Source organism: Stegostoma tigrinum, chromosome 38, assembly GCF_030684315.1.
Source record: "Stegostoma tigrinum isolate sSteTig4 chromosome 38, sSteTig4.hap1, whole genome shotgun sequence".
NCBI lineage: Eukaryota > Metazoa > Chordata > Chondrichthyes > Orectolobiformes > Stegostomatidae > Stegostoma > Stegostoma tigrinum.
The window spans coordinates 16,255,528-16,280,866 of record NC_081391.1 but is presented as its reverse complement, the minus strand read 5'-3'; the positions used below and the strand labels follow the sequence as shown (position 1 = coordinate 16,280,866).

At 39.8% G+C, this 25,339-nt stretch overlaps 1 protein-coding gene across 3 annotated transcripts in view; it reads right to left on the bottom strand.

Moving 5' to 3' along the window:
* Positions 1-15,041: 15,041 nt before the first annotated feature.
* Positions 15,042-25,339, bottom strand: part of pold1 (polymerase (DNA directed), delta 1, catalytic subunit) — a 140,512-nt gene continuing 130,214 nt past the window's right edge. For all 3 annotated transcript variants that reach the window (XM_048521169.2, XM_048521168.2, XM_048521167.1), the window contains exons 26-27: positions 24,468-24,565; positions 15,042-16,950 (exon numbers count right to left, since the gene is read on the bottom strand). In XM_048521169.2, coding sequence (XP_048377126.1) covers positions 16,854-16,950; positions 24,468-24,565 — 195 coding nt within the window. In that variant the 3' untranslated portion in view covers positions 15,042-16,853. The remainder of the gene's footprint in view (positions 16,951-24,467; positions 24,566-25,339) is intronic.

Below are 25,339 nucleotides of genomic sequence, written 5' to 3'. Positions count from 1 at the left end.
CATACCTCATTCATCATTTATAATATCTGACTTAATGATAAACATGTTCCTTAAGTCTATCATCTTTGGTTGAAATTTTTTCCCCGATTTGTAAAAATCATATCTTCTCGCATTTATTCTTGTCTTCTTATAGTTCTGGTTAGAGGCAATTTACTAGCTGTTTATTTGTTTACAGATAGTGGAGTCGAAACCTTTAGTGCATTTAACCAAAACAGGTTAATATCCCTGTTAAAATAGCAATGGACGGCATTTCAGGAGATTGTGTTAAATGTTCTTAACACTGGTCTTTCACAATGTAATTGACTAAATCAATTAGTCACACAATGGTTGCCTGTTAAGAACAAACTCCTTGTTTAATATATGAAAATTTAACAGAGTGAGTGCCCTTGGTTTTAATGCTTTGGCGTTTTCTGGTCCAATGTATCCAAATAATAATGCATATAAGTTATCTTCAACATCCTATTGTATAAACTGTCATGAACATTTAAAATGTGCCTTTCTTGCCTATGTCCTGTTCTGATGAGTGCACAATGGAAAAAGCTCAACATGTGTGAAACAACTGCTCCTCTGGATCCTTTGTATCTCTCCCCTCCCACTTCAAAACTATGCCCTCTATTTCTAGACTTCCCTACAATAGGGAAAAGGGGATCAAAGGTATGGGGAGAAAGTAGGAACTGGGTACAGAGTTGGATGATCAGCCATGATGATGCTGAATGGTGGAACAGACTGGAAGGGCTGAAGAGCCTATTCCTCCTCCCATTTTCTATGTTTCTATAAACAGCTGAGGTACATCAACCTGGTTACCTGGTAGATCAGGTAAATCAAATCGCGGAACTAGCTAGAAGATCTTCATCTTTTGTTCCTATTCATCACGGGCTTGGGGTAGGGCATGAAAACAGAGGGGGAACTTTTAACTGAAAGCTATCCTGAAAACTTTGCTAAAAATAATGTTGGGTGAGGATCAGGTTTGAACTCATAATAATGCCCTTCATGGTCAGATCGTTTGGCAACACACACTTAAAAAAACTGGTATCATTGGATTAGTCATCAAGGAAATGGGAAAAGAAAACTTACTTGTAACGTTTAGAATGTTCAATAATGCCCAAATAAGGAATTAAAGACTCTGTCACTGACATAGTGCATGATCGGAGCCCTGACACAATTGAAATAGCAAAGCTTATGGAGAAGTTGCTTACATTTGACTTCACCCCACATCCTGAGACTAAAGGAATAATTATGGCCAGTTCCTCTTTTCTCACCTGTACTCACTGAGAAGTAACTTGGGAGACTGGGGGCTTGGACAATCCCCAGTGACACATCTTTTGGCCCTTCCCATAGAATTTGGAAGCTTTTGACCTTCCGCGACACTTTCCCCAATCATTGATGGAGGTTTCTCCTCCCACATGTTCCTCTTAGAATTGTACTAAAGATATCCTACCACAATTGGGGTAATGATCTCACCATTTCTTAACAAATGTAAAACATTAGCTCATCTTAACAGAGATCTCCAACACCATGGATTATGATCAAACCACTGCAGATTCACTATCCACAGCTGCTTTATTCTAAATTAAGCAATACATATTAAGATCCATTTCTCAGGACATCACAAATCCTTAAAAGTGGGAAGAAAACAGGTAAATTCAGTGAGGTTGAATAAGTGATTAGAATTACTTACCCTCCAAGTTTGTCCTGCACTCTCCAGGCATCAGACATTAAGCTCTTGGACTTGGCTGTGATCAAGCCAAGTGGCAAAGTTATAGTGAGCATTAAAGATATATTCTCAGACTATTTTCATTTATTATCGAAATACTGAAGATGGATAGAGGAAAGGCTGCAATGCTCATTAATGGAATGCATTGCCTGGGAGGGTAGAAGAGGTGGGAAACTTTGCAGCCTTTATAAAATACGTGGATGAGCATTTCAACGTCAACATTCAGAGTTATGGGCTAAGTGCTCCATAGTGAGATTAGTATAGAGAAGTCAGTGCAGACTTAATGGCCAAAAGGTCCTTCCTGAGCTGTGTGACTCTATGACTCCAAATTAGAATAAGGTTTAATCATCACATAAATTCAAGTACAGGGATACAGTGAAAAGTGTACAATGTTGGCATTCGCTGCGCCATCTTAGGCACAAGGTATCTAGACATAAAATCTTAGGTTAAAAAGTAGAAAAATAAATAAATAATTTAAATGTTCAACATTACAGTTCTTCTCAGCGTAAAGAAGTTAATAAAAAGAAGTTTAAAAAGTTCCAAATTACAGTCTTCTTTAGCCATGGGTCTGCAGTCATGCTAAGCATAAAGTTATGTGCTAAAACATCTGGGAATAAAATGAAGGTTAGCATACTATAACCATGCTTGGAATTTTTTTGAAGGTTTTAGAAGGATTGACGGTGTGACAAAAAAAACTATGCTCTCCATAAAGAGAAAAATGAGAAGTTTTTTGGACAGAAAGAATAAACTGTCAGAAACTATCACAGAAACACAGGAGTGAAAGAATCCCTCAATATCAGCAAAATGAAGGAGCTGGTCAGCGACTTCAGGAAACAGATGGAGGAACACTCTTGTCTATATCAATGGTGCTGAGGTGGAGCTTCAAGTTCCAGGGCGTAAGTATCATCAATGATCTATCTTTGTCCATCCACATCAATGCTACAGTCAAGAAAATGCACGAATGTCTCTACTTCCTCAGAAGGCTAAGAAAGTTCAGCATGTCCACAATGACTATTAGCGATTTTTATAGATGCACCACAGCTTAGTAAGGCAACTACTCTACACAAGACTGCAATAAATTAGAGACAGTTCTGAATGCAGGCCAGTCCATTACGGGAACTAGCCTTCCTTCCATTGGCTCTTTCCATACTTGCCACTGCCTCAGAGATGTAACCGACATAGTCAAAGGCACCACCCACACCAGTTATACTCTCTTCCATCCACCTCCATCAGGCAGCAGATACACAAGTTTAAAAACATGTACCAACAGATTCAAGAACAGCTTCTTCTCTGCTGTTATCAGAGTTATAAATGAACCTCTCATATATTACAGTTGATCTTTCTCTGCACCTTCTCTGTATAACACTATATTCTACATTTTGTTCTATTACCCTGGTGTACTCACATAAGGTATGAATTGTCTGGCTAGCATGAAAAACAATATTTTTCATGGTAACTTGGTACGTGAGACAATAATAATAAAACAAATCAAAAAAAATGCAATGTTTAAATTTATGTAGTGACTCACAATATATATAAAACACTCCAGTTTTGATGCAAAAATAAAGGCAAATGAGTTTTGATTAGTCCTGTGAAGGTTTTGTTTTTAAACATGTCAAAACATCTTTTGGAACAGTGATGAAAGTTCAGGAATTGCCAGACTGCATTTCACTTCAGCCATCTGCCTAGCCTGCACCTGTGGTATTATTGGATGAAATGTTTATACTGTTGAGTTTATGGCAGATAGAGCAAACACATCAAGGTAATTAACGTAGCTTTAGCTTCAAAATCTAGACTGCAGTTCAGAAAGTAGAATGGTTTCTCCAACCATGGAAACCAGCTCAAGGGTTTTAGTGTGGAGCTTCCAAGTTAGGAGAGATGACATAGAAGTTTTATCTTCGAACTGAGAATGTTTGGGGAACACCTGGAATTTTGTGAAAGGTTCAAGTTATCATTTTCACAAAAGAATCAGAAAAAAGTCTCAAGCTGAGTCCAAGCATAATAAACTAGAAAATATCAGTTAAGAAAATACTTAAAAAGCTGAGTCAGAAGTACTATTTCCCTGGAACTAACTCTCTATAATACATGATGTTGGGGCAACAGGTTGAAACATTATTTTGATGTTTATGTTCAGATCATTCTAACAGTTTGCATATATATGATTGCTTATTCTTCTTTTATGTAATGAACTTATGTTTTGTTGTTGAAGAATATCCGTGGCTTTGTGTGAATAGCAGTGACCAACCATCACAGTAACCATCTATCAACTGCTATGAACCCAGCTTATGTTATGATTGGTTAAATCAGATCCCAGACTGAAATCTCATTCCACAGATCATGCGAAATAGAAGAAAAATAAATAAACCAAAGCAGTTACATGTAACATGAGTTTAAATATTTTAAAACATATAGTAAAAAAACAAACTATTAATCCCAACAGCACCCCTTTACAGTACCCAAACACCAAACAGAATTCCCTTCTGTCACAGAGCTGCTAGACAGAGGAGATGATGGTTTAGTGGCATTATTGCTAGACCATTAATCCAGAAACTCAGCTGATGTTCTGGGGACCTAGATTTATATCCCGCTATGGCAGGTGGTGGGATTTGAATTCAATAAGAGAGATCTGGAATTAAGAAGCTACCGATGACCATGAAATTATTGTCAATTGTCACTAATGTCCTTGAAGGAAGGAAACCTGCCATCTTCACCTGGTCTGATCTCCATGTAACTCCACACCCACTGCAATGTTGTTGACACTCAACTGCCCTCTGAAATGGTCTTGCAAGCCATTTAATTGTACCAATCTCTACAAAATCTCACAGAAATAAAACCATATGGATCACCTAGGCACCGAAAAGACAACAGTTAAAACAGTCACATTGACTCTGTAAAGTCCTCCTTACTAACATCTGGGGATGAGTGCCAACATTGGGAGAACTGGTACACAGACTGCTCAAGCAATGGCCTGAAACAGTCATGCTCATGGAATCATACTTTAAGACACTGTTATTGACACCACTGTCACCATCCCTAGATATGTCTTGTCCTACCAGCTGGACAAACCCAGCAAAAGTGGCGGCACAGTGGTATACAATATTGAGTCCTCAACACTGACTCCAGACCCCAAAAAGTCTCATGGCTTCAGGTTAAATATGGGGAAAGAAACCTCCCGCTTGCAGAAAGTACCAAGAATGGCATGGGCCAAAACGTACTCTGGGGGAGAAGGGGGTGGATTTCAAAATCCACCAAGAGTGACTTGGCAGCTGTACTACTGATCAAGCTGGTTGAGTCATAAAAGACATAGCTGCTAGACTGGATCTGCAGCAGGTGGTGGGGGAACCAAACATACTTAACCTCATCTTTATTAATGTACTGGCTGCAGATGCATCTGTCCATAACAGAATCATTAAGAGTGACCACTGTACAGACCATGTGGAGTCAAAATCAAAGTCAAATTACATCAAGAATAACCTCTGTCATGTTGTGTGGCACTATCAGCTTGCGAAATAGGACAGACTTCACACAGATCTAGCAACTCGAGACTAGACATCCACAATGGGCTGTGGGCCATCAACAGCTGCAGAATTGTACTCCAGGACAATCTGCAAAGTTATGGCCTGGTATATCCCCCACTCAACTATTACCATCAAGCCAGGGGATCAACCCTGGTTCAATGGAGAGAGCAGGAAGGCATGCCAGGGGCAGCACCAGGCACACCTGAAAATGAGGTATCAACCTGGTGAAGCCACCAGACAGGATTACTTGCACGCCAGACAATGTAAGCAGCAAGTGATAGACAGAGCTAAGTGATCCCACAAACCATGGATCAGATCTAAGCTCTGCAATCCTGCCACATCAGATCGCGAATGATAGTGGGCAATTAAACAACTCATTAGAGGAGGAAGCTTCACAGATATCCTCCTCAATGATGGTAGAACCCAATGTATCAGTGCAAAAGAGAAGGCTGAAGCATTTGCAGCAATCCTCAGCCAGAAGTGCTGAGTGGATGATTCAACTTGGCCTCCTCCAGGGTCCCCAGACAGATACCAGTCTTCAGCCAATTAGATTCACTCCAAGTGATAAAGAAATGGTTACAGACACCGGATACCAAAGAAGTTATAGGCCCGGACAACATTCTGACAAGCTCCAGAACTTGCCAATCCCCTTGCCAAGCTAGAGTACTGTTACAACCCTGGCACATACCTGACAATGTGGAAAATTGCCTGGGAATATCCCACACACAAAAAACAGGACAAATCCAACCCAGCCAATGATTGTCCCAGCAGTCTATTTGAGATCATCAGTAGTGATGGGTGGTGTCATCCATGGTGCTACCAAACAGCACCTGCTCAGCGATGCCCAGTTTGGGTACCGCCATTCAGCTCCTGTCCCCATTACAGCCTTGGTTCAAATATGGACAAAAGAGCTGAATTCCAGAGGTGAGGTGAAAGTGGCATCAAAGAGCCCTAGCAAAACTGAATGCGGGGGGGGGGGGGGGGGGGGGGACAAACTCTCTGCTAGCTGAAGTCATACCTGGCACGTAGGAAAATGGTTGGTTTGTTGGAGTCCAGTCATCTCAGCTCCAGTTCATCTCTGCAGGAGTTCCTCAGGGTAGTGTCCTGGGTCCAACCATATTCAGTTGCTTCATCAATGACCTGCTCTCCATTATTAGGTCAGATGTGGAGATATTCGCTAATGACTGCACAATGGTCAGCACCATTTGCAACTCCTCAGATACTGAAGCAGTCCACATTCAAATACATCAAGATCTGGATAGTATTCAGGCCTGGACAGATAAGCGGCAAGTAAAATTCACACTACATAAATGCCAGGCTATGTCAACCACCAACAAGCGACAATCTAATCACCATCCCCTGATATTCAATGATGTTACTATCACTGAATCTTCCACTACCAACATCCTAAAGGTTACCACAGACCAAAAACTCAACTGGAGTCGCCACATAAACACAGTGGCTACAAGAGTAGCTCAACATCTAGGAATACTGCCATGAGTAACTCACTCCCTGATTCCCCAAAACCTGCCCACCATCTACAAGGCACAAATCAGGAGCATAATGGAATTCTCCCCACTTATCTGGATGAGTGCAGCTCCAACTACACTCAAAGTTGGAAATACATCACCATTCCTTCAGTGTTGCTGGGTTAAAATCCTGGAATTCTCTCCCTAATTGCATGATGAGTCAACCGACAGGAACAGTTCAACTGCAACAGCTCAAAAAGGCAGCTCACCACCACCTTAAGGGCAACTAGGGATGGGCAATAAATGCTGGCTAGCCAGCAACACCATATCCTACAAATGAGTAAAACTTTGACTTAAGCCTCCATGCTCCATTCTCAACTGAACTTAGACCTTCTCAGGTTCAAACAACCCAATCAGGGTTTTAACCAAACACGTCTGGTCTGGAACTTTGAAAATATACTCTTTACAGCGAGTTAATCTTGAACTGTTAAATCTCAAATTATCTTCCTTCTTCAGAATAAGGAGTTTTATATATCCAGCTTGAACCAGGACTTCTGTAAGCTGAACTGAAGCTAAAAGTTTTTTTGAAGTTATGGGTATTTACACTGACCAAAGAAAGCACCATTCTGAATCCTTCTAACTGAAATCTAATGCACCACATGGTTTAGTTGTTCATGGGTAAAAATCTCTCGAAATAAAATCCCATTTGCTTCCAAGAATATTCTCTCCTTCTCTTTTGTTTTATACAAATTATGGCTTCAGAAAGCCTTAAAAGTTAATCAGTAAACCCATTCTTAGACACTGACCAAAGCTGAAATGCCATTTATTCAAAATCCAAACTGTAAAATAAATTATATTAAAATATGTATCAAACATAGGGTTTGTACCACACAAGCCAGGTTTAATTCTCAGACCTGACTTTGCCACCATTATCAGCTGAGACCATACCTCAAGATATTCAAAAGCCTTTTACACCTATGCAAATAGGGCTTGAGCCTACCAACTTGTTACTCAGATGTACAAATCCCATAAATCAAGCCATGGCAATGAATAGATATTAAATTACACTCCAGCTGCTTTCCTCTGCAATTCATAGGGGTATAGTTAAAGTGGCATCAGGAACCTGGTTTAAAAAACACTTGTATTTTTACAGTGTCATTCATAACCTCAGGGCATCCCAAAGCATTCAGCAGCCAATAGAATTCTTCTGAATTGATCACTGCTGGAATATCGGAAAAATGGTAGCCAGTGCATACATAGCAAGATCCTACTAACAGCAATTTGATAATGACTTGAGAGTTTGTATTTTTTTAGTGGTGTTAAAATAGAACTAAATATTGAACAAGGACAGAATTCCATTGTTGTTATTTGAAAAACAATATAATTTTTTTACATCAACTGTAAGGGAATTGAAGTAGTGACCCCAACACACACACACACACACACACACACACACACACACACACACACACACACACACACACACACACACACAGTAGCTAGTGGAATTTAAACATTATGATTAAATCTGGGATCTAAAATTCATCTGAGTCACAGAGACCATGACAAATATCAGCAATTGCTGTAAAAGCCCAATGTTTCATGAATGCCCTTTAGGGGGAAAGCAATTGGCCATCATTACCTGGTCTGACTTACGCGTGAATCCAGACTCTCAGCATTATGGCTGATTCTTAACTGCCCTCTGAATTAGCTCTAGCAAGCTGGACAATCAGGGATGAGCGACAAATGTTGGCCTTGTCAATAATGCAAGCATCCTATGAAAATTAGCAAGAAAGGGGAGACAGCATCTCAGTCTATTATCCTATCATTCTGTCAGTATTGCATTTGAGACCATCAACCTGGATTATATGCTCAAGCAATCTGACCCACAGTTGTCGCATGCAGTGCCACGATTACATTATAAGTGACAAAGGAAAATCCAACACAATCAAGAAATACAAGTAGGCCATTCAGCCAGTTAAGCCTGATCTGCTGACAATTAGATCACGCTCGATCATCCTCGTCATTGTCACTTCCTTGCACTACCCCACCCCTACCTTATCACTTGATGTTACTGGGGATGGGTCATACCAGTCATGCCCACATCCCATGAAAAAAATAATGAAAGAAAATGTTACTGATATGTACCTTTTAAGAGGTAAGTTAGTCACCTTTGAAAGTCTAGTTTCTGACTTGCTCTTGTTGCCACAGTATTTATATAGCTGAATGGCAACACCTCCAGGATGTTCACAGTAAGAGATTCAGCAATGGTTGAAACATTAAATGTCAAGAAGAATTGGTTAGACTAAGAATTTATTTTAAGATCCAGTAATGAAATGATTAAGTTAGTACAGGCCCTAAAAAAATTTTAGGAAAAGAATGTGGAGATATTCTGAAAGAAAATCTTGAAACAACACTGGACATTGCTCAGGCAGAGCAGGTTGATGGTGACATTTGTGTGTCATTGTCAGAGAAGGCTTCTAAGGATTATTTTGCAGCAACAAACCTATCCTGCGTGTGCACAGGTCAGGTACTGAAGCGTAGACAAAATTTTAGAAATTTCAAGGAACAAACTGGGCAAACTAATCTAAAATGTGCAACGGTAAAGCAAAATAATTTTGACAGGTAGACTGGGGAGTTAGCAATTAAGTACGACATATGAAGCTCTGAGAGAGGTAAGTCACTTCAAATTTCAAAAACATCTTACTAACTTTACCAATTGGAAGCCATGTTCAACACCAGAGGACTGCAATTACTGTAACATCAGCCGGGATGTTTTACAATTGTGGGCTGATTCAGAAAAATAAAGCTTTACGTTATCATCCCCTAAACTAGGGAAGGATACACAATAAGTGAAAGAAAGGTTGGTATTCAGGATAAAGAAGGGACATGTTGAAATACCCAAAGAATTATTTAAACTGGAAAGGAGGATAGAATCATACAATCCTTACAATGTGGAAGGAGGCCATTCAGCCCATCAACACCAACCCTCTGAAGTTCACCCCACCCTAACCCTGTAACCCTGCATTTCCCATGGCAAATCCACCTAGCCTGCACATTTTTGGACTGTGGGAGGAAACCACAGCACCCAGAAGAAACCCATGCAGACATGGGAAGAATGACCAAACTCCACACAGTGAAGTGCCCAAGGATGGAATTGAACCTGGGTCTCTGGCATTGTGAGGCAGCAGTACTAGCCACTGAGCCACCGTGCTGCCAGGCTATGGAAGGTGGAGGGTGAAAAATTGAAGGTGTTAACATCTCCAAAATGAAAAACAGGGGCACATTCATTCAGAGTAGTGTGGGAAATCCCGGGGACTTACTGGAATTCATAAGAATGAGCCTGAGAAAGGAACTCAAAACGAAAATATCGCAGACCAAATTACAGCTTCAACTACAACCTAGAACCTGAAGGTAAAATCTTCTAGCAGTGTCATTCCTGATAACATCTTTTCTTCTGCACAGATCTCTGAGGTCCATGTATAGCAGTGGCTTCAGGAATAAGCTATGAATGGCATCAGCATGCTGATTGTCATTTGCAGCCCCTTACAACGGTTGTTGATTAAGGCATATTATCACAAATTGATTAAGGCATATTATCACAAATACCCACAAAATTAGGTCAAAGGTTTAGATGTATGATATTTTTTGTTACCAGACATTCCCAAATTAATCTACCATACTTAGTCCCCTCAAACTGAGATATAGTCATGAGATAAAAGGTTCATTAAAACCGATTAAGGAAGAATTCTCAAGGCAACAAGACAAATCCTCAATCTTGGATTGAGTGTTCATATTTCTTGACAAACTCCCAGGAGCCAGTTGCAATGTCTTCTCTCTACCTCTTTTCTCTTTAGTATGCTCTCTCCTATTCTGTCAAGTGAAAGGAAGAACTGCATTCAGAGATACTGAAGGAAATATTCTAAAACAGAAAGGAAAAGACAAGACCCTGAGATCAACTGATCAGCCAATGAAACAAAAACTGTGCATCACTTTGCAGACAGCATTGTGTCAACATCAATACAGATGCAGAACAGATCCTACCCATAGCGTGTGTCAAGCTGTGTTATTTGTGAATGTGTGTGTATTTGAGTAAAAAAGCTTAAGTTTGATAGTAGCTGTTTAGTAATCAGTAATTTATAATCTATCTTCTTTGTAACTTCAAAGTACAAAGTACAAACTTCAAAGTGTTTTTATATCACAATAACATTTCCAGTTCATGAAGTCTGGTGTATGTTACTTTAGGGTTCTGACTTGAGATCAGTAATATTTGTGGTTTAATTAGCTTCAAATATGTCTGGCACAGCTTGTAAAGTAGTGGTACTCGATTATCAATGCACTGCCAGATCTGGAAACCATTGCTGAAATGAATCCCACAAAGTAACGGATGACCAAGAAGACCAAATTGACATACTGCTCAAAGGACACCTGGTATTAAAAACAAAATTCAAATCACAGTGAGAATGGAATTGAGGAAACAAAGCTGAAACCTTGGTCTTTGATTATAACCCACTTTGACGATAAATTGGAAGATCTCGCTTGAGATTACCAACTACCACATAATAATTAGAAAGAAGATTCACGAAGTAACATAACTAATCTACAACTTGAGGGCTTTTTACTTAAGGGAGAAATAGGTTGCTGACTACCAAGGCTGAAAAAAACTCAAGTGCAATTTGAGATCTTGGCTTCACGTGCATTATGGGCATCAGATTTGAAATGGTCACTACAAAATAAAGCTGCACATTTTTCAATTGTACACATAAGATGAATCAAAAGATGATAAGAGATTGCTTAAAAGATAAATTCACTACAGAGTTTGGTTGCAACCATCATCTATCACCTCTACAATCTGTGGTCCAAGCCATTCAGACCAGGGAGTTTGTTTTCTCTGCGGCCAGTGACTGAACTGAAATGAGTCATACAGACATTCAACACAGAAAAAAACCTTTTCATCCAACCAGATCAAATGGACCATAATCCCAAACTCAACAAGTCCCACCTACCTGCATTCACATTCACCACTTCCTCTGCAAGTTCATTCCACACATGAACCACACTGTAAAAAAGTTGTCCCTCACGTCTTTTTTAAAATCTTTCTCCTCCCACCTTTAAAATGTGCCCCCTAGAGTTGACACCCCTCACCCTAGGGGAAAAGACACCTGCCATTCACCTTATCTATACTTCCCATGATTTTGTAGGCTTCTAGTAGGTCACCCCCCAATCTCCTATGCTGCAGTGAAAAAAAGTCCCAGGCTTTCCTTACAACTTAAATCCTCCATTCTGGGCAACGTTCTGGTAAATCTTTTTTTGAACCCTCTCCAAATTAATAACATCCTTCCTGTAACAAAGCAGCCAGAAGAACCCTGAGCAACATCCTGTACAACCTCAACATGACGGTTCAACTGCTATACTCAAAGATCTGAGCAATGAACACAAGTGTGCCAAACACTTTTGTTAACAACCTTATCAACGTGATGCAAACATCAAAGAATTATGTACTATAACCTCTAGTTCTCTGTCTACAGCATTACTCACGATACTGCTTTTAATTGAATAAGTCCTGCCCCTATTCATTTTACCAACATTCACTACCTCGCATTTATTCTAATTAAACTCCTCAGCCTATTGACCCAACCTTCACTATCCACTACACAACTAATTTTGTTGTCATCTGCAAGCTTACTAACCATGCTGTCAGTATTCTCAACTAAATCATTTATATAAATGACAAAAATGGACACTGTCGATCACAGACCTCCAGACCAAAACCAACCCTCTACACCACTGAGATAGTAGGAACTTCCGATGCTGGAGAATCTGAGATAACACAGTGTGAAGCTGGATGAACACAGCAGGCCAAGCAGCATCAGAGGAGCAGAAAAGCTTGATGTTTCGGGTTGGGACCCTTCCTCCTCTACACCATACTTTGTCTCCTGCCATTAAGCCAATTTTGTATCCAGTTGGCACGCTCACCCTGAATCCTATATGATCTAACTTTGCCAATTAGTCTACCATGTGGAACCATGACAAAGGCTTTACGAAAAGTCCAGGTAAACAACATCCACCACTCTGTCCTCAATCTTCTTGGTTACTTCCTCCAAAATCTCAATCAGGTTTGTGAGACAATTTCCCTCGCACTAAACCATGCTTACTATCCCTAATCATTCCTTGCCTCTCCAAATGCACATAAATGAAGGACAGGCAGAAATTCCTAACATTTGATGGTATAAACCTACCCAATACCTCAAAGATCTGAGAGATGAGTTTTAGGTTAAGCAGATGAAGTCAGAGAATGGTTACAGCACAGATTAACCAGTTACTTATGTTAAACAGTGAAAACCCTTCAGCAGTTGTAGTTACAGCACATTAATACAGCAGAGTGCTTTGACATGAATTTTACTAGAAATCTATCACATGGAACAATAGACCTTATGGTATTTGCATTGAGACGTTCTTAAAACACTTCTAAAAGTCTTCTCAAGATGTGAACAATGCTGTGGAACTCACTTTTATGGCCTATCACCAACCATCCTGAAATGGTGTTGATAATCTCTTTAAATCTTTGTTGAGTTGTGGTGGTATGTTAGTTAGGAAATTCCACACTATTGATCCAGCAATGACAAAGTGAATTGGAGGGGGCAGGTTATATAACATAGCAGTGTAGCAAGCCACTTATAGGAGAACAGGGACATGTTGATACTCCCCTAACACTGCCCTGACCAGCTAATAACACCATGGGGCTGAAGTGGTGTCAAAGTTAAGCCTACTGAGTTTCTGCAGCATATACTGTAGATAGTATACTGTCATAGATTGCAGAGAGGATCTGGATATTGAATTAAATGGCAGTGGCAGGGCAAATTGCTTTACTTTGGAAAGTGTTAAGTTTCTTCACTATCACAACAGTCAGTAAGCTCTCTGTTTGTATTCCTGACTGGAGTCGTGTCGATGCTAGAGGTTAACTATCACATTGATCCTGGTTCTTGTCTTTCCAGTGGTCAGTTTTGATATGGTTTGCACTGTTAAAAGTCCAATTAATGCTGATATCTCTGGATGTTATTGGTGGAAGAATCACCTATACTAATGTCAACTATACCAAGGATGGCAGGAGGTGGCTGTTTAACACAAATGCTATACGCCTTTTTAAATCCCAAGTCTTGATGTTTCTTGTAGGCTGCCGCATTAATAGAGAACTCAAGATTGTGGTTATCAGAAGCAGTTTCATTCCTGTCATAATAAAAAACAATTGATGAAATAGCTTAAGATATTTTACCTGAGGATGCCAGCTGCTGCTGTGATACTCTAAACTACTGCAGTTGGTCTCCAACAATTATAACTGCCCTTCTGCAAATAATTTGTTTGCAGACATGGGACAATATTCATAGTAATTTCAGTTTTGTTTGGATTCCTTAGTGCCGTCCTCTGCTAAACGTTGCCTTGATTGTAGGAGTGATCACTGATTGCTCATGCATTTACTTTGTATTGTCTAGAATGTAGCGGTACCAGAGCAACTGGGATGGAGTACTTGCCTGTTGTTACTAAATGGTGCTTGATAACACTTGCCAAAACAGTCACATCACAAGCAGTCAGCTGGTGTTATGAGAATTGAATAAGTAGACAGTTTTAGTATGGAAAAGCTAAGTGTGTCAGCACAGGCTTGGAGAGCCAAAAGGCCTGTTCCTGTGTTGTACTGTTCTTTGTAAGGGATCAGGAGGTTGCTAGCAAGTGATTATGTCATCCCCCCCTCCACGAAGTGACAGAAAGCAAGGCAGAAATAGAATGCAGAACACAAATACATTGCCTATAGTTTCTTTTAGTTGGATTAACAGGTTTTGTTATGGATGTGATTCTCCACATTGTATAAGAATCCAATGGCACCCATGAATCAATTATTAGACCATCCCATAACCAATTGTACAATAGATCTCAAACATTTTAAGACTGTTGGTAAGAAATGCAGAGGGAATGGAGGAAGAACCCTTTTATGCAGTGAGTGGTAATGATGTGGATATTGCTGCCCACAGGATGGAAATAATGAATATAAAAGGGAGTTGGATAGGAATATGAAGAAAATAAACTTGCAGAGCACAGGAGTGGGACAATCGAGATTGTTTCCCAGGGTGCGGGCATTAAACTGAAATAACCATTAGATAGTAACTTTTCCATCAAGCACAGAGCTAGGAAAGGGATAAAAATAAATTGGTGCTGTTCAATGAAGCTTGATCAACACCATCCAGCTACATTTATAAAATGTGTCTAGGAAGGCAGATGTAATTCCATGGAAAACAGTCCTAGCACAAAAGACAGCTGGTAGTCACTAAAATAAACAAACATGACTGCTTTGTCACAAAGTTAGCACTTTTATTTCTCAAATACAAAAGTCATCACTCAAAATACATATGATTATATAAAAATGATTTGTACAAAGTCTTACTTGTGCTAAACTCTGATTAAATTCCACCTGTCAATGAATGAGAAAACAATCATCATTGAGCCTGGCACAAAGAACAATGCAACTGAAAACTCGCGATGAGGGTGAATGGTGGAATTTCACGTAGTATTCTTACAGCTCTGTAGGTAAATGCAGCAACTGATGTCCGTGCCAAACCAAATCGGACCAAAGAAGTCAGTTTTGATTTATTTTGTCAGCCGGTATCAGTGACACTAGAAATCAGAATAAGACTTCAGTAACGCAGGTCTAAGGAGGTTTCATTTACTCATCGTTACCTGTGGATAAACCCCTGTCACTGAAGTGGCAAAAAAGAGTCAAGTTTAACTGTAATGGTGGTCACTCTTGAACACCATCATGAATCACTGCACACAGAGGCTACTTGCCCTGGAGTGTTATCAGAATGATGATGACTGGAACTGTACCCCAAACCACGAGTTACAGAAAAAGTGACATCAGAAGAGCAATACATTTGATATTCTGCCCTCTCCCAATCCAGGAAGTGATCATAATTAAGCTCATTCTAAAGCCAACACAATACAAGCAGAAGGCAATGTGCAGCTCCAGACATTACTGTCCAGGTGTTAGCCACCCAATATTTTCAATCATTGAGAATTGACGTGCCCAATATCAGGGATAGAGAAATTCCACTTGCCAACTAGTCCAGGATTAGTTATGCTCTGGTTCAGCTGACAACACCGGCAAAAGATTCTTTAAAATCTGGTTGAATAGAACAGATTAAAATTTACAACTGGGAGCAAAAACATACCATCTGTGAAAGATTTTAAATTTACGTTTTAATCATATTCTTCTGCCCTACACGCATGTAACACATGATTCACAGGTACTTCCGGGAGAGTGGATGAGGGTTACTTTGATTGGTTGGAGAAAGTGCCTCAAACCATTCCCAATTTCAATTCCTAAAACTCCAATCAGCAAATATGGAAGAGATAGTCAGAAGGCAATATTGTTTTAAATGTCTGTGAACGGGTAAAAATCCTCCAGCTAATCAACAGATTCAAATGTCCTTGTAGTCACTGAACTTGGTATTGATGCAATAAGGATCAATGAAACCCAAGAAAACTTTTCCTAAGAATAACAAAATCCATAACCTCATTGACACTTAATTCATCCACTCATTCAGATCATGAGCACTTCAATCTAGCCAATGGTCGGATAATTCAACTACTAAAGTTGCTATAAAATATCGCTTCACCTTTTGAAACAGTGGATTTAGCATATTGGCAAACCAAATGTCTTCCATTAGTGTATAAAAGGAAGTATTTCAATGGCAGTGGCATTGCAAAACATCCAATGAATCTTTCAAATTCTGTATCTGTTATAATACGTCTGAAAGATCGGCACTCTCTTCATTTGAACCTTCCCTTTCTTTGCCAATTCGTTCCCAAAGATTAGGGCAATGGCATTCGGTAACTAAAAAAATTCCCACTTGCTGTTGATTTAGACATTCTTCAGATTCTGAGTTTGAGGCCAAGAACAAATACCTGCTCAGCTTGAAAGAGGTTTAAAATCAGAAAGCAAATCTGGAGCTTATAATATCTGATAGGCTTTTCTTCAAATTGCAACGTCATTGGTCAGAAACAATTAGTTTCTGTATCCTATGAAGTAACACTTCTAGTCATTTATTTTAAAATGTCTTTCTCTGCGCCACCCTAATATCGCCTGATCTTTTGCTCCTCTCATCACCAAGTCGCTGGTCCAAATCGCATCATTACTTTCTCCTGGTCACCAAGGTCCTTCTGCACTTTTTTCCGCATGTAGAATATAGGGCAATCCCGACTATTAAGAAAAGAGGAAGAAAACAAACATTTTACACAGAATTTATAGCACAGAGATAAACCATTTGGCCCACTGGTTTTGTGGCAGTGTTTGTATTTCACACAAGCCACTTCACACCCTGAATTCACCTAGTCCAATTAACATACTATTCTATGCCTTTCTCCCTCATGTACTTACCTAGCTTCCCCCTTTGATGCACCAAGGCTATCTACTTCAAATACCCTCCACGGTAGTTAGCTTCATAGTCTTAACATTGTCTAGGAAAGGAAACTACTCTGCGATTGAGCAGTGATTTATGTTGATGGTTCCCCAAGTTTCAGCTTCAGAACAAGTGAAAACAATCAGGTCTTTTGCTCAAGAGAGGCTGAACCAATCTGCTGGGATAACAAAAAACATAGCAGTGATCTTTAGAAACAAAGGAAGCAACTTGCTTGAGGTATTGCCTGACTGTCCACATTGGATTGATTGATTTTATTGTTGCAGGTACTGAAAAAGTGAAAAACTTTGTTTACAAACAGTACAGGCAGATCACAGCAAGCAAAAGATATACAGATCAAAAAGACGTAAAAGCATACAGGTTATACTGCAGGTTACATTATTTGAGGCTAGAGTCCATTCAACAGTCTGATAATGGCTGGAAAGCAGGTGTTCCTGAACCTGCTTGCGCATGTGTTCAGGCTTTTGTATCTTTTGCCCAATGGAAGATGTTGTAGGAGGACATGACCAGGCTGCGAGGGGTCTTTGAAGTTAGCTACCTTTCTGCACCAGTGAGCCATGTAAATAGACTCAACAGATGGTAAGTTGGCTTCCGTGGTGGTCAAGGCTGTGCACACCAGTTTCTGTAGTTTCTTATGATCCTGGGTAAGCAGTTGCCAATCCAGGCCGCTGTGCACCCAGATAGTATGCTTTCAATACTGCGTCTGTAGAAATTGGTGAGTGACCTTACCGACATGTCAAATTTCCTAAGCTGCCTGAGGAAGAAGAGGCGATGTTGTGCCTTCTTGACTGTCGCATTTAAGTAGGAAGTCCAGGACAAGTCGTCGGTTATCACCACTCCAAGAAACTTGATGCTCTTCACTCTCTCAACCTCAGTTCCATTGATGTAGATGGGGGTGTGTTATCCTCCTTTCTTTCTGGAGTCGATGATCAGTTCTTTAGTTCTGCCGACGTTGAGAGACAGATTGTTTTCATTGCACCATGTCACCAAGCCCACTATCTCCCTTCTGTATTGTTAGATATCCATCCCATTTCAGTGGTGTCATCAGCGAGCTTGTCGATGGTGTTCGTTTGGAATTTGGCTAAACACGTGTACACAGTACGGGGCTGAGGTCGCATCCTTGGGGGACTACAGTGTTACGTATTATTGTGGAGATGGTGCAGTTACCTTTTCTCACTGAGTGCAGCTGATGGGTTGAAAAGCGGAGGATCCAGTTGCAGAGGTCAGAGCCAAGACCAAGGTCATACAGTTTTGAGATCAGTTTGGAGGAGATAATGGTGTTGAAGGCAGAGCTGTAGTCAACGAGCAGGACTCTTTCAGATGTCTTTGTTGTCCAGATGCTGCAGGGATGAGTGCAAGGCTAGGGATATGGCATCCTCAGTGGATCTGTTAAATTGGTAGGCAAACTATAAAGGGATTGAGGCAGATTGGGAAACTGGAGTTGATGTGGGCCACGATCTGCCTCTCAAAGCACTTCATGATTACGGAAGTCAGAGCTCTTAGGTGATGGTCATTAAGGCATACTGCATTTTTTTTTGGGTACAGGGATGATGGTGGTCTTCTTGAAGTAGGTGGGGATGTCAGCTTATAGGAAGCAGAGGTTGAAGATGTTGGTGAATACTTCCACCAGTTGGTCCGCCCAAGGTACCAGCGCTCAGCTGGGGACACCATCCAAGCCCATCGCTTTCCTTCAGTTGACTCCCAGGAAGACTGATCTGATGTCCGAAGCTGTGACAGAGAGAACAGGTGGGTCTGGGGCTGCTGGGGCAGGCATCGTCACATTGGTGGTATTCTGCTCAGACCAAGGATAGAAAGCATTTAGCGTGACAGGGAGGGATGTGTCATTGCCCGATATCTCACACTGTTTGATTTTGTATCCCCTAATGTTGTTTAGGCCTTCCTGCAGATGGCGGATGTCTGTCTGTTTGGTAGGTCTGCGCCTACACAACGCAATCAGTGAAAACAACAACATCCAATTTTCACTGCTTCTCTTTTAATGTTAATGTTCCCATGGGTACCTAGAGCTCCAGTACCTTGCTAAAGAGGTCACTACTCCAATAACAAGTGCTTGCAAACTATGGACCTCTTTAACGTTGATGTTGATATCACACCTGCTGCGAAGGTGCAGAGAAACACTGTAACCTGCGCTGTTTTAGTACAATCTGCCTGAGATGGTCAATACAGTGTGGAGCTGGAAGAATACAGCAGGCCAGGCAGCATCAGAGGAACAGCAGAGTCCACATTTCAGGCCTAGACTTCATCAGGTGTTTGTCCAGCTCTACAATGTACTGACTCTGACTCCAGCATCTGCAGTTCTTGCTATCTCCAACACTTCTCACTGTATCTCGGTACGTGACAGTAATAAATCAAATCAAATTCGATCAGATAGAATGCCGTCCATGATTTATAATTAACATTCATGACTCAGATGAAGGAATCAAAAGAATGACTGTTAAAGTTGTGCTGACACAAAAGAAAGTTGTGAAAATGACAAAAGAGGCAATGAAATATAAAGGAGGTTAAATGAGTGGATAAAAATTTGGTAGATGGAACTTAAAGTTGGAAACTCTGAACCTGACCACTTTGGCAGAAATAGAAAAGTAGCATATTATTTAAACAAAGAGAGATTGAAGACCTCTAAGGCATAGAAGGATTTAGGCCTCCATGGTATGTGAATCAGAGTTCATATGCAGGTAGAGCAAGAGATTAGGATGACAAACAAAACGTTGTCATTTATTGCAAGGGGAATGGAATATGAAGTAAGGATATTTTGCCAGTCGTTCAGGACATTGATAAGAGCACCATGTACAGTTTTGGTGGTCTTAGTTAAGATGGGATATAACTGTACAAAGTGCAGTCCAGACAAGACTAACTGCTTCCTGGAAAGACAGGATTATTTTACAAGGAAAAGTTGGATATATTGGATCTGTATCCACTAGGGTTTAAGAAGTGATCTGTTGAGACATACGAGCACTTCAGAGGGCTTAACAGGATGACTGAACGCATACTTTCCCTTGTGTAACAGTTGAAAACTAGGGAACAGAATTTTTAAGATAGTGTTTTCAATTTAAGATGAAGACGTGACGAAACTTTCTCTCTCAGAGATGCAAGTCTTTGGACTTCTGCTCCAAAGATCAGTGGAGGCAGAGGCATTAAATGTTTTTAAGTCAAAAATGGACACACAGATTTATGACTACCAAGGGAGTCAACGGTTATGAGGCCGAAGCAGAGACTGAAAGCAGAGTTGACGCCACAATCTGGTCAGCCATGACCCTGGGACAGCAGCTTTGAAGGACTGAACTATCTACTCCTGTTCCTAACTCATATTTCTATGACTGAGGGAAACCATGTAAACAGTCTTAGTATAACTAGAAAATTTCCAGCACTGAGTTCCTTTTCCACTTCTTCACAATTAGCTTTCCCCCTGTTATTTCACATCTGATATTTCTTACAGCACCATGGGACATATGCCTTCAGCTGCCTCAGCCTCAATCACAAGAATTTCCTTCTGAAATTGTTCTGCCTCTCCCTCTATGATACCTTCCTTAAAATCTACTTCTCTGGCCAGTACTTGGATACGTACTTAAGTTATTAACCTACAAGACTACACAGCAAGAGCAGGAAAAGGAGATTAGGCTGGACGGTTCTTTTTCGGCCAGCAGAGATATGGAAGGGTTCACATGTTGGAAATTTTAATGATTCCATGAATAGGGAAAACCAACTGAAAAGTCAACATCAGCATTCTGATGTTAATTAAATCTAGAACACCAGTTTAAAGCAGGACTGCCCGCTTGTCTTTAGGAAGTGTGCATGCAGAATGAATAACAGGACAGGAAAGGGAAGGAAAAAATTTTATCCTCTCAGACAAAGCAAAATATAAATCCACATCTAAAACGTACTGGAGGTGACAAGTGGGAAAGAGGAGGTTGTGATGGTTTTGCAAACAAAAACTTGTAAATAAAGTCTAAATTTTACCACCACACTTTCACTTCCTCCTTTGGACAACAAAGCATTGTGGTGAGTGCTGCCTGGCTCCAACACGTCTGCATCAAACTCCTAGCCCCAAAAAAGGTGTGGGACAGAGCAGCTTTTCTTGAAAGAATATCACTGAACCTCTTTTTAAATTGGCAATGATTTATTCATCAATAAGTGCAATGAGAAAAGTCACATCATGCAAGTAAGTTCTCACTTACACAGGATCTATCACGACCTCAGGACATCTTGAAGCACTTTATAGCCAAAGATAATTTTGATGTATACTTCTACTGTAATACTTATTATACTTTATCAGTACATTATAAAGGACTGTGGGAAGTTTGAAGGTTGTGAAAGGAAAATACTTTATTCCAAAACTATCCTTTAAATCACTTCAATGTGATTTCAAAATAATTTTTACACGCCGAGATTGTGTCTAAGGAATTCTAGACCATAATATTCCATACTCTGAATTTAGGTGCTGGACATGGCTCACTGGCACCTTTTACCAGTCAGGTGGTTGCAAGTTCAAGCCCCAATCTAGAGACATAAACACAAAATCTAGGGTGATCCTCCAGTTTAGAATTGAGAGAGAAGTGCTCTGTTGGGAGGTGCAGTCCTTTGGATGAGATGCTTAACCAATATCTCACATCTTTTCATCAGGATTTAGAAGATTCCACTGAGCTATCGAAGAACAGCAGAAAGGTTTCTCCAACTTTCTAACATCTATCCCTACACCAAAATTGCTACTTACAATCTACTTACAAAATTGCAGATTAACAGCAAGTAGTAACAGCTGATGGAAGAATCAGCTTAAAATACTTCAGGATATCTTGCAAATATGAAAGGTGCTTTAATAAATACAAGTAATTTCCTTATTTTTAATTTAATTATTTTTGTGAAGCAAACTGGAGCACTCTATTGACAGTAAGCTCACAATAGCTCAGTGTCAATTCAAGATGCTCCTCTAGGAACAAATTACTGCAGATGCTAGAAGCTGTACTGAAAATAACAAATGCTGGCGAGATAACAGTGGGTCAAACAGCATCAATGGAAACAGAGCAAGCTAACGTTTTATGACAACTCTTCACTCGAAATGTGAGATGTTTCTGTCCTACATGACCATCTCTTCAGATGGCCCTTAGTCACTGCTGCACTGTTAGGATCATGGCTTACATTGTACAGCAGAAAGCAAAACATTCAATCACAAAACCCATTTGTCATTACCGTGAATCACTGTACACAAAGTTTTGTTCTTCACTTTGTCTCATGTTTTCATTTCAAATACAGTCAACAAATCTCACCCTTCCATTGAATGTTACTATGCTACAGAAAATTAAGCAGCGCTTTGATTTACAACCATCACAGAAACTTGTCTGGAAACATAAATCATGCCCATTGGCCATGAAGGCATCATAAATGACGATCTTAAGCCCGAGATTTCTCAACAAGCATGAATCTTTCTCAGGTACCCAATTACCTCAGAGTTGAGACAACCACTCTAAGTTTATGACAGCTCAACTTAATGAGAACATTAAAAGAGTAAGCAAGTTTGGAAGCTGGAAGTGGAGGGAAGGAAGAGTTACACGTAGAGGTGAGTACGGTATGTGGAGGAAAATGCAAAATTATTAGTCAAACTATTTAGTCTGACTCCATTATAAGATTGATCAACTCATCATATGTTATAATCCTTCATTATCAAAATTAAAACCCAATCGTTTTTGGTTTTAAGTTCCAATTTTAGCATTTTGATTTAGGTGTAAGAAAAGCTAGAAACCAAGAGAATTAAGAAATTTATGTTTCAAACATCACTAAAACACGCATTGATACCCTGTAAAATACATGTCTCAGTACTTCATGAGATACATCCACAACCAACTAAGCAACACAAACGTCGAAGCATCTCTCTACTAAATTTAGTACTGAAATGACTGTTCATTGTACTATGCCTCACCCATATAGCTCATAATATGTGTAACAACACCACATGTGATGTGCCCACATCTCTGGGCTAAATCTTCAGCGTAAAAAAAGTGGGGAATTCATGATTGTTCATATTAAAATTAGTGCAGGATGAATTTTAACCAATCCACTAATATCAAGTTTGGGAATATAATGAAAATTATTCAAAACTGCTTTAGTTAATCTAACCACATTTCTCTATCCACATGCCTTACAAATATTCAGTTGTTTCTCAAACCTTTTATTACATACTCCCTAAGCGTTTTCTCTGGTTTGATAAATCAACTATATATTGTCCATTTTTTAAATAGAGCATGGTGCTTCAGTTGACTTTATTGCTGCTGTTTGTAGCCACCATGTCTTGCACTATTTCCTCACATTCATCAGAGTTCGAATGAAACTTCTGTGATGTTCCTCAACCAAGCATGCTTAAATTATACCTTCTTTCTGCTGTCCTCCACTTGGCCGCCTAGAAGAGATTTCTGTTGCTTTTCAGATCGAATGGCAGAAATACGTAAATGTCATTTTCTGGATGTTACAATGTAAGAGACTTTTTTTCCTCTTGCAATTTCAAGCATCACTCATCTCATGGCTTGGTATTTTAAGCATATGACCCAGCATCCAGATAGTTCCCTCATATCTTAGGTCCCTACAGAGTGTGACACATATCCCAGCTGACCGACACAATAACTCAAAGATCATTCAAAGACTTTTCCAGTAATAGATTATATGATTTTGCATCATGGTTAGCTTCAGCTTCTGATACAATCTTGTACATCAACACTATATTCTCGGGGTTAAGGAGTTTTGTCAGAACTGTAGTAGATAAAGTTGCGATCAAGTTGGACCAACAACATGAGAAGGGCATGACTGGATACATTCTACTATGCTAAAAGTAACTGGAAACAGGCAGCCTAGCACCCATATCACAGCAAACCATTAGTGTAGGAGGGAGGAGAATTAATGCAAGCAGTGAAAAAGGGAAGTGCTTTAAAAATATAAATTATTTACCCAGAATTGTCATTCGTTGAAACACTGAATAAAAATACAAATTGAATACTAACATTTTCTAGACATTGGCCCTGGAGCTATGTGAAGTTAAAGGGATGAGAAATGAAAAAGGAGGAAATCATTGCATTGAAATGATTGAGAGGGAAGACAGAACGATGAAACATACAAAAAGAAGCCAAGCTTGGGATCTGAAAGCCTGCAGTTAGAGGACTGGAAGGAGAAGCAAGGTTTATAGGTTCTACAAGTCTAAGCCCCAATTAGGGACAAACTCAAAAGTCAGAACTGGAGTCAGTGAAGTAGCAGATTTGCAAGGAGGAAAACCATCAGGGGGAGCAGAAAACTGATCCCTTACCTGGTACAAAGCACGTCCTCATGCAAACTCCCCTGACATCGTTGGCATTGAGTCCACAAGCGTGAAAACTTCTCCTCCAATAGTTTCAGCTGAGATACCTGAAAATGAAAAAAATGGGTTTACAAGGAATAGAACAGATAACAGCAATACAGAGTGAAGTTATATCTAGATAAATCCAAGTTTTGCAGTTAAGCAGATTATTGCAGCTTTCTTTTCAGTGTTCAAACAGCATAATCTTATAAGGAGTAACAAGAGAAAAATCACAAATGGTAACTTTTTTTAAAAATACATTCATACACATAACTACACAGACAGGCACGCACACACACTAAAATCACACATTTGAGAACACTTCAAGTCAATGTGCTCACTGCAGTGCAACTGCTGGTGAGAGACCATAAATATTGATCAACACTTCTATTTATATGTACAGAAACAAGATCACAATACATGACATTAAATGGAAATTGAACTCCGGTACAATTACTCCCTTGTAAACACACTGCACCTAATCTTAAATGTGCGTTGCCTGCAAACAACTGGAATATTATAAAGTGTGCACAGGATACCCAGTTGTTGTCCATAAATTTTACTACTCCTTGTTATTTCATTACACCAATAAGCCAACCATTAAAGTTGCAATGTCAACATTTCCAATTCAATGTAATCCTGTTGGTTGCCACAATGATTGCAGGTTGCAGATTCTGGATGGTTGTCACATCCTCTCAACTCAATTACCTGTTTATTTGAAAAAACGAAGCAATACAAAATCAAGTAAAACATGAAACGGACATGACTCTTTATTAGAGTCTTATCTTTCAAATGGTAACTTGTCTACCATTCAATTCCCTATCCTACTCTTTTCTCATAGC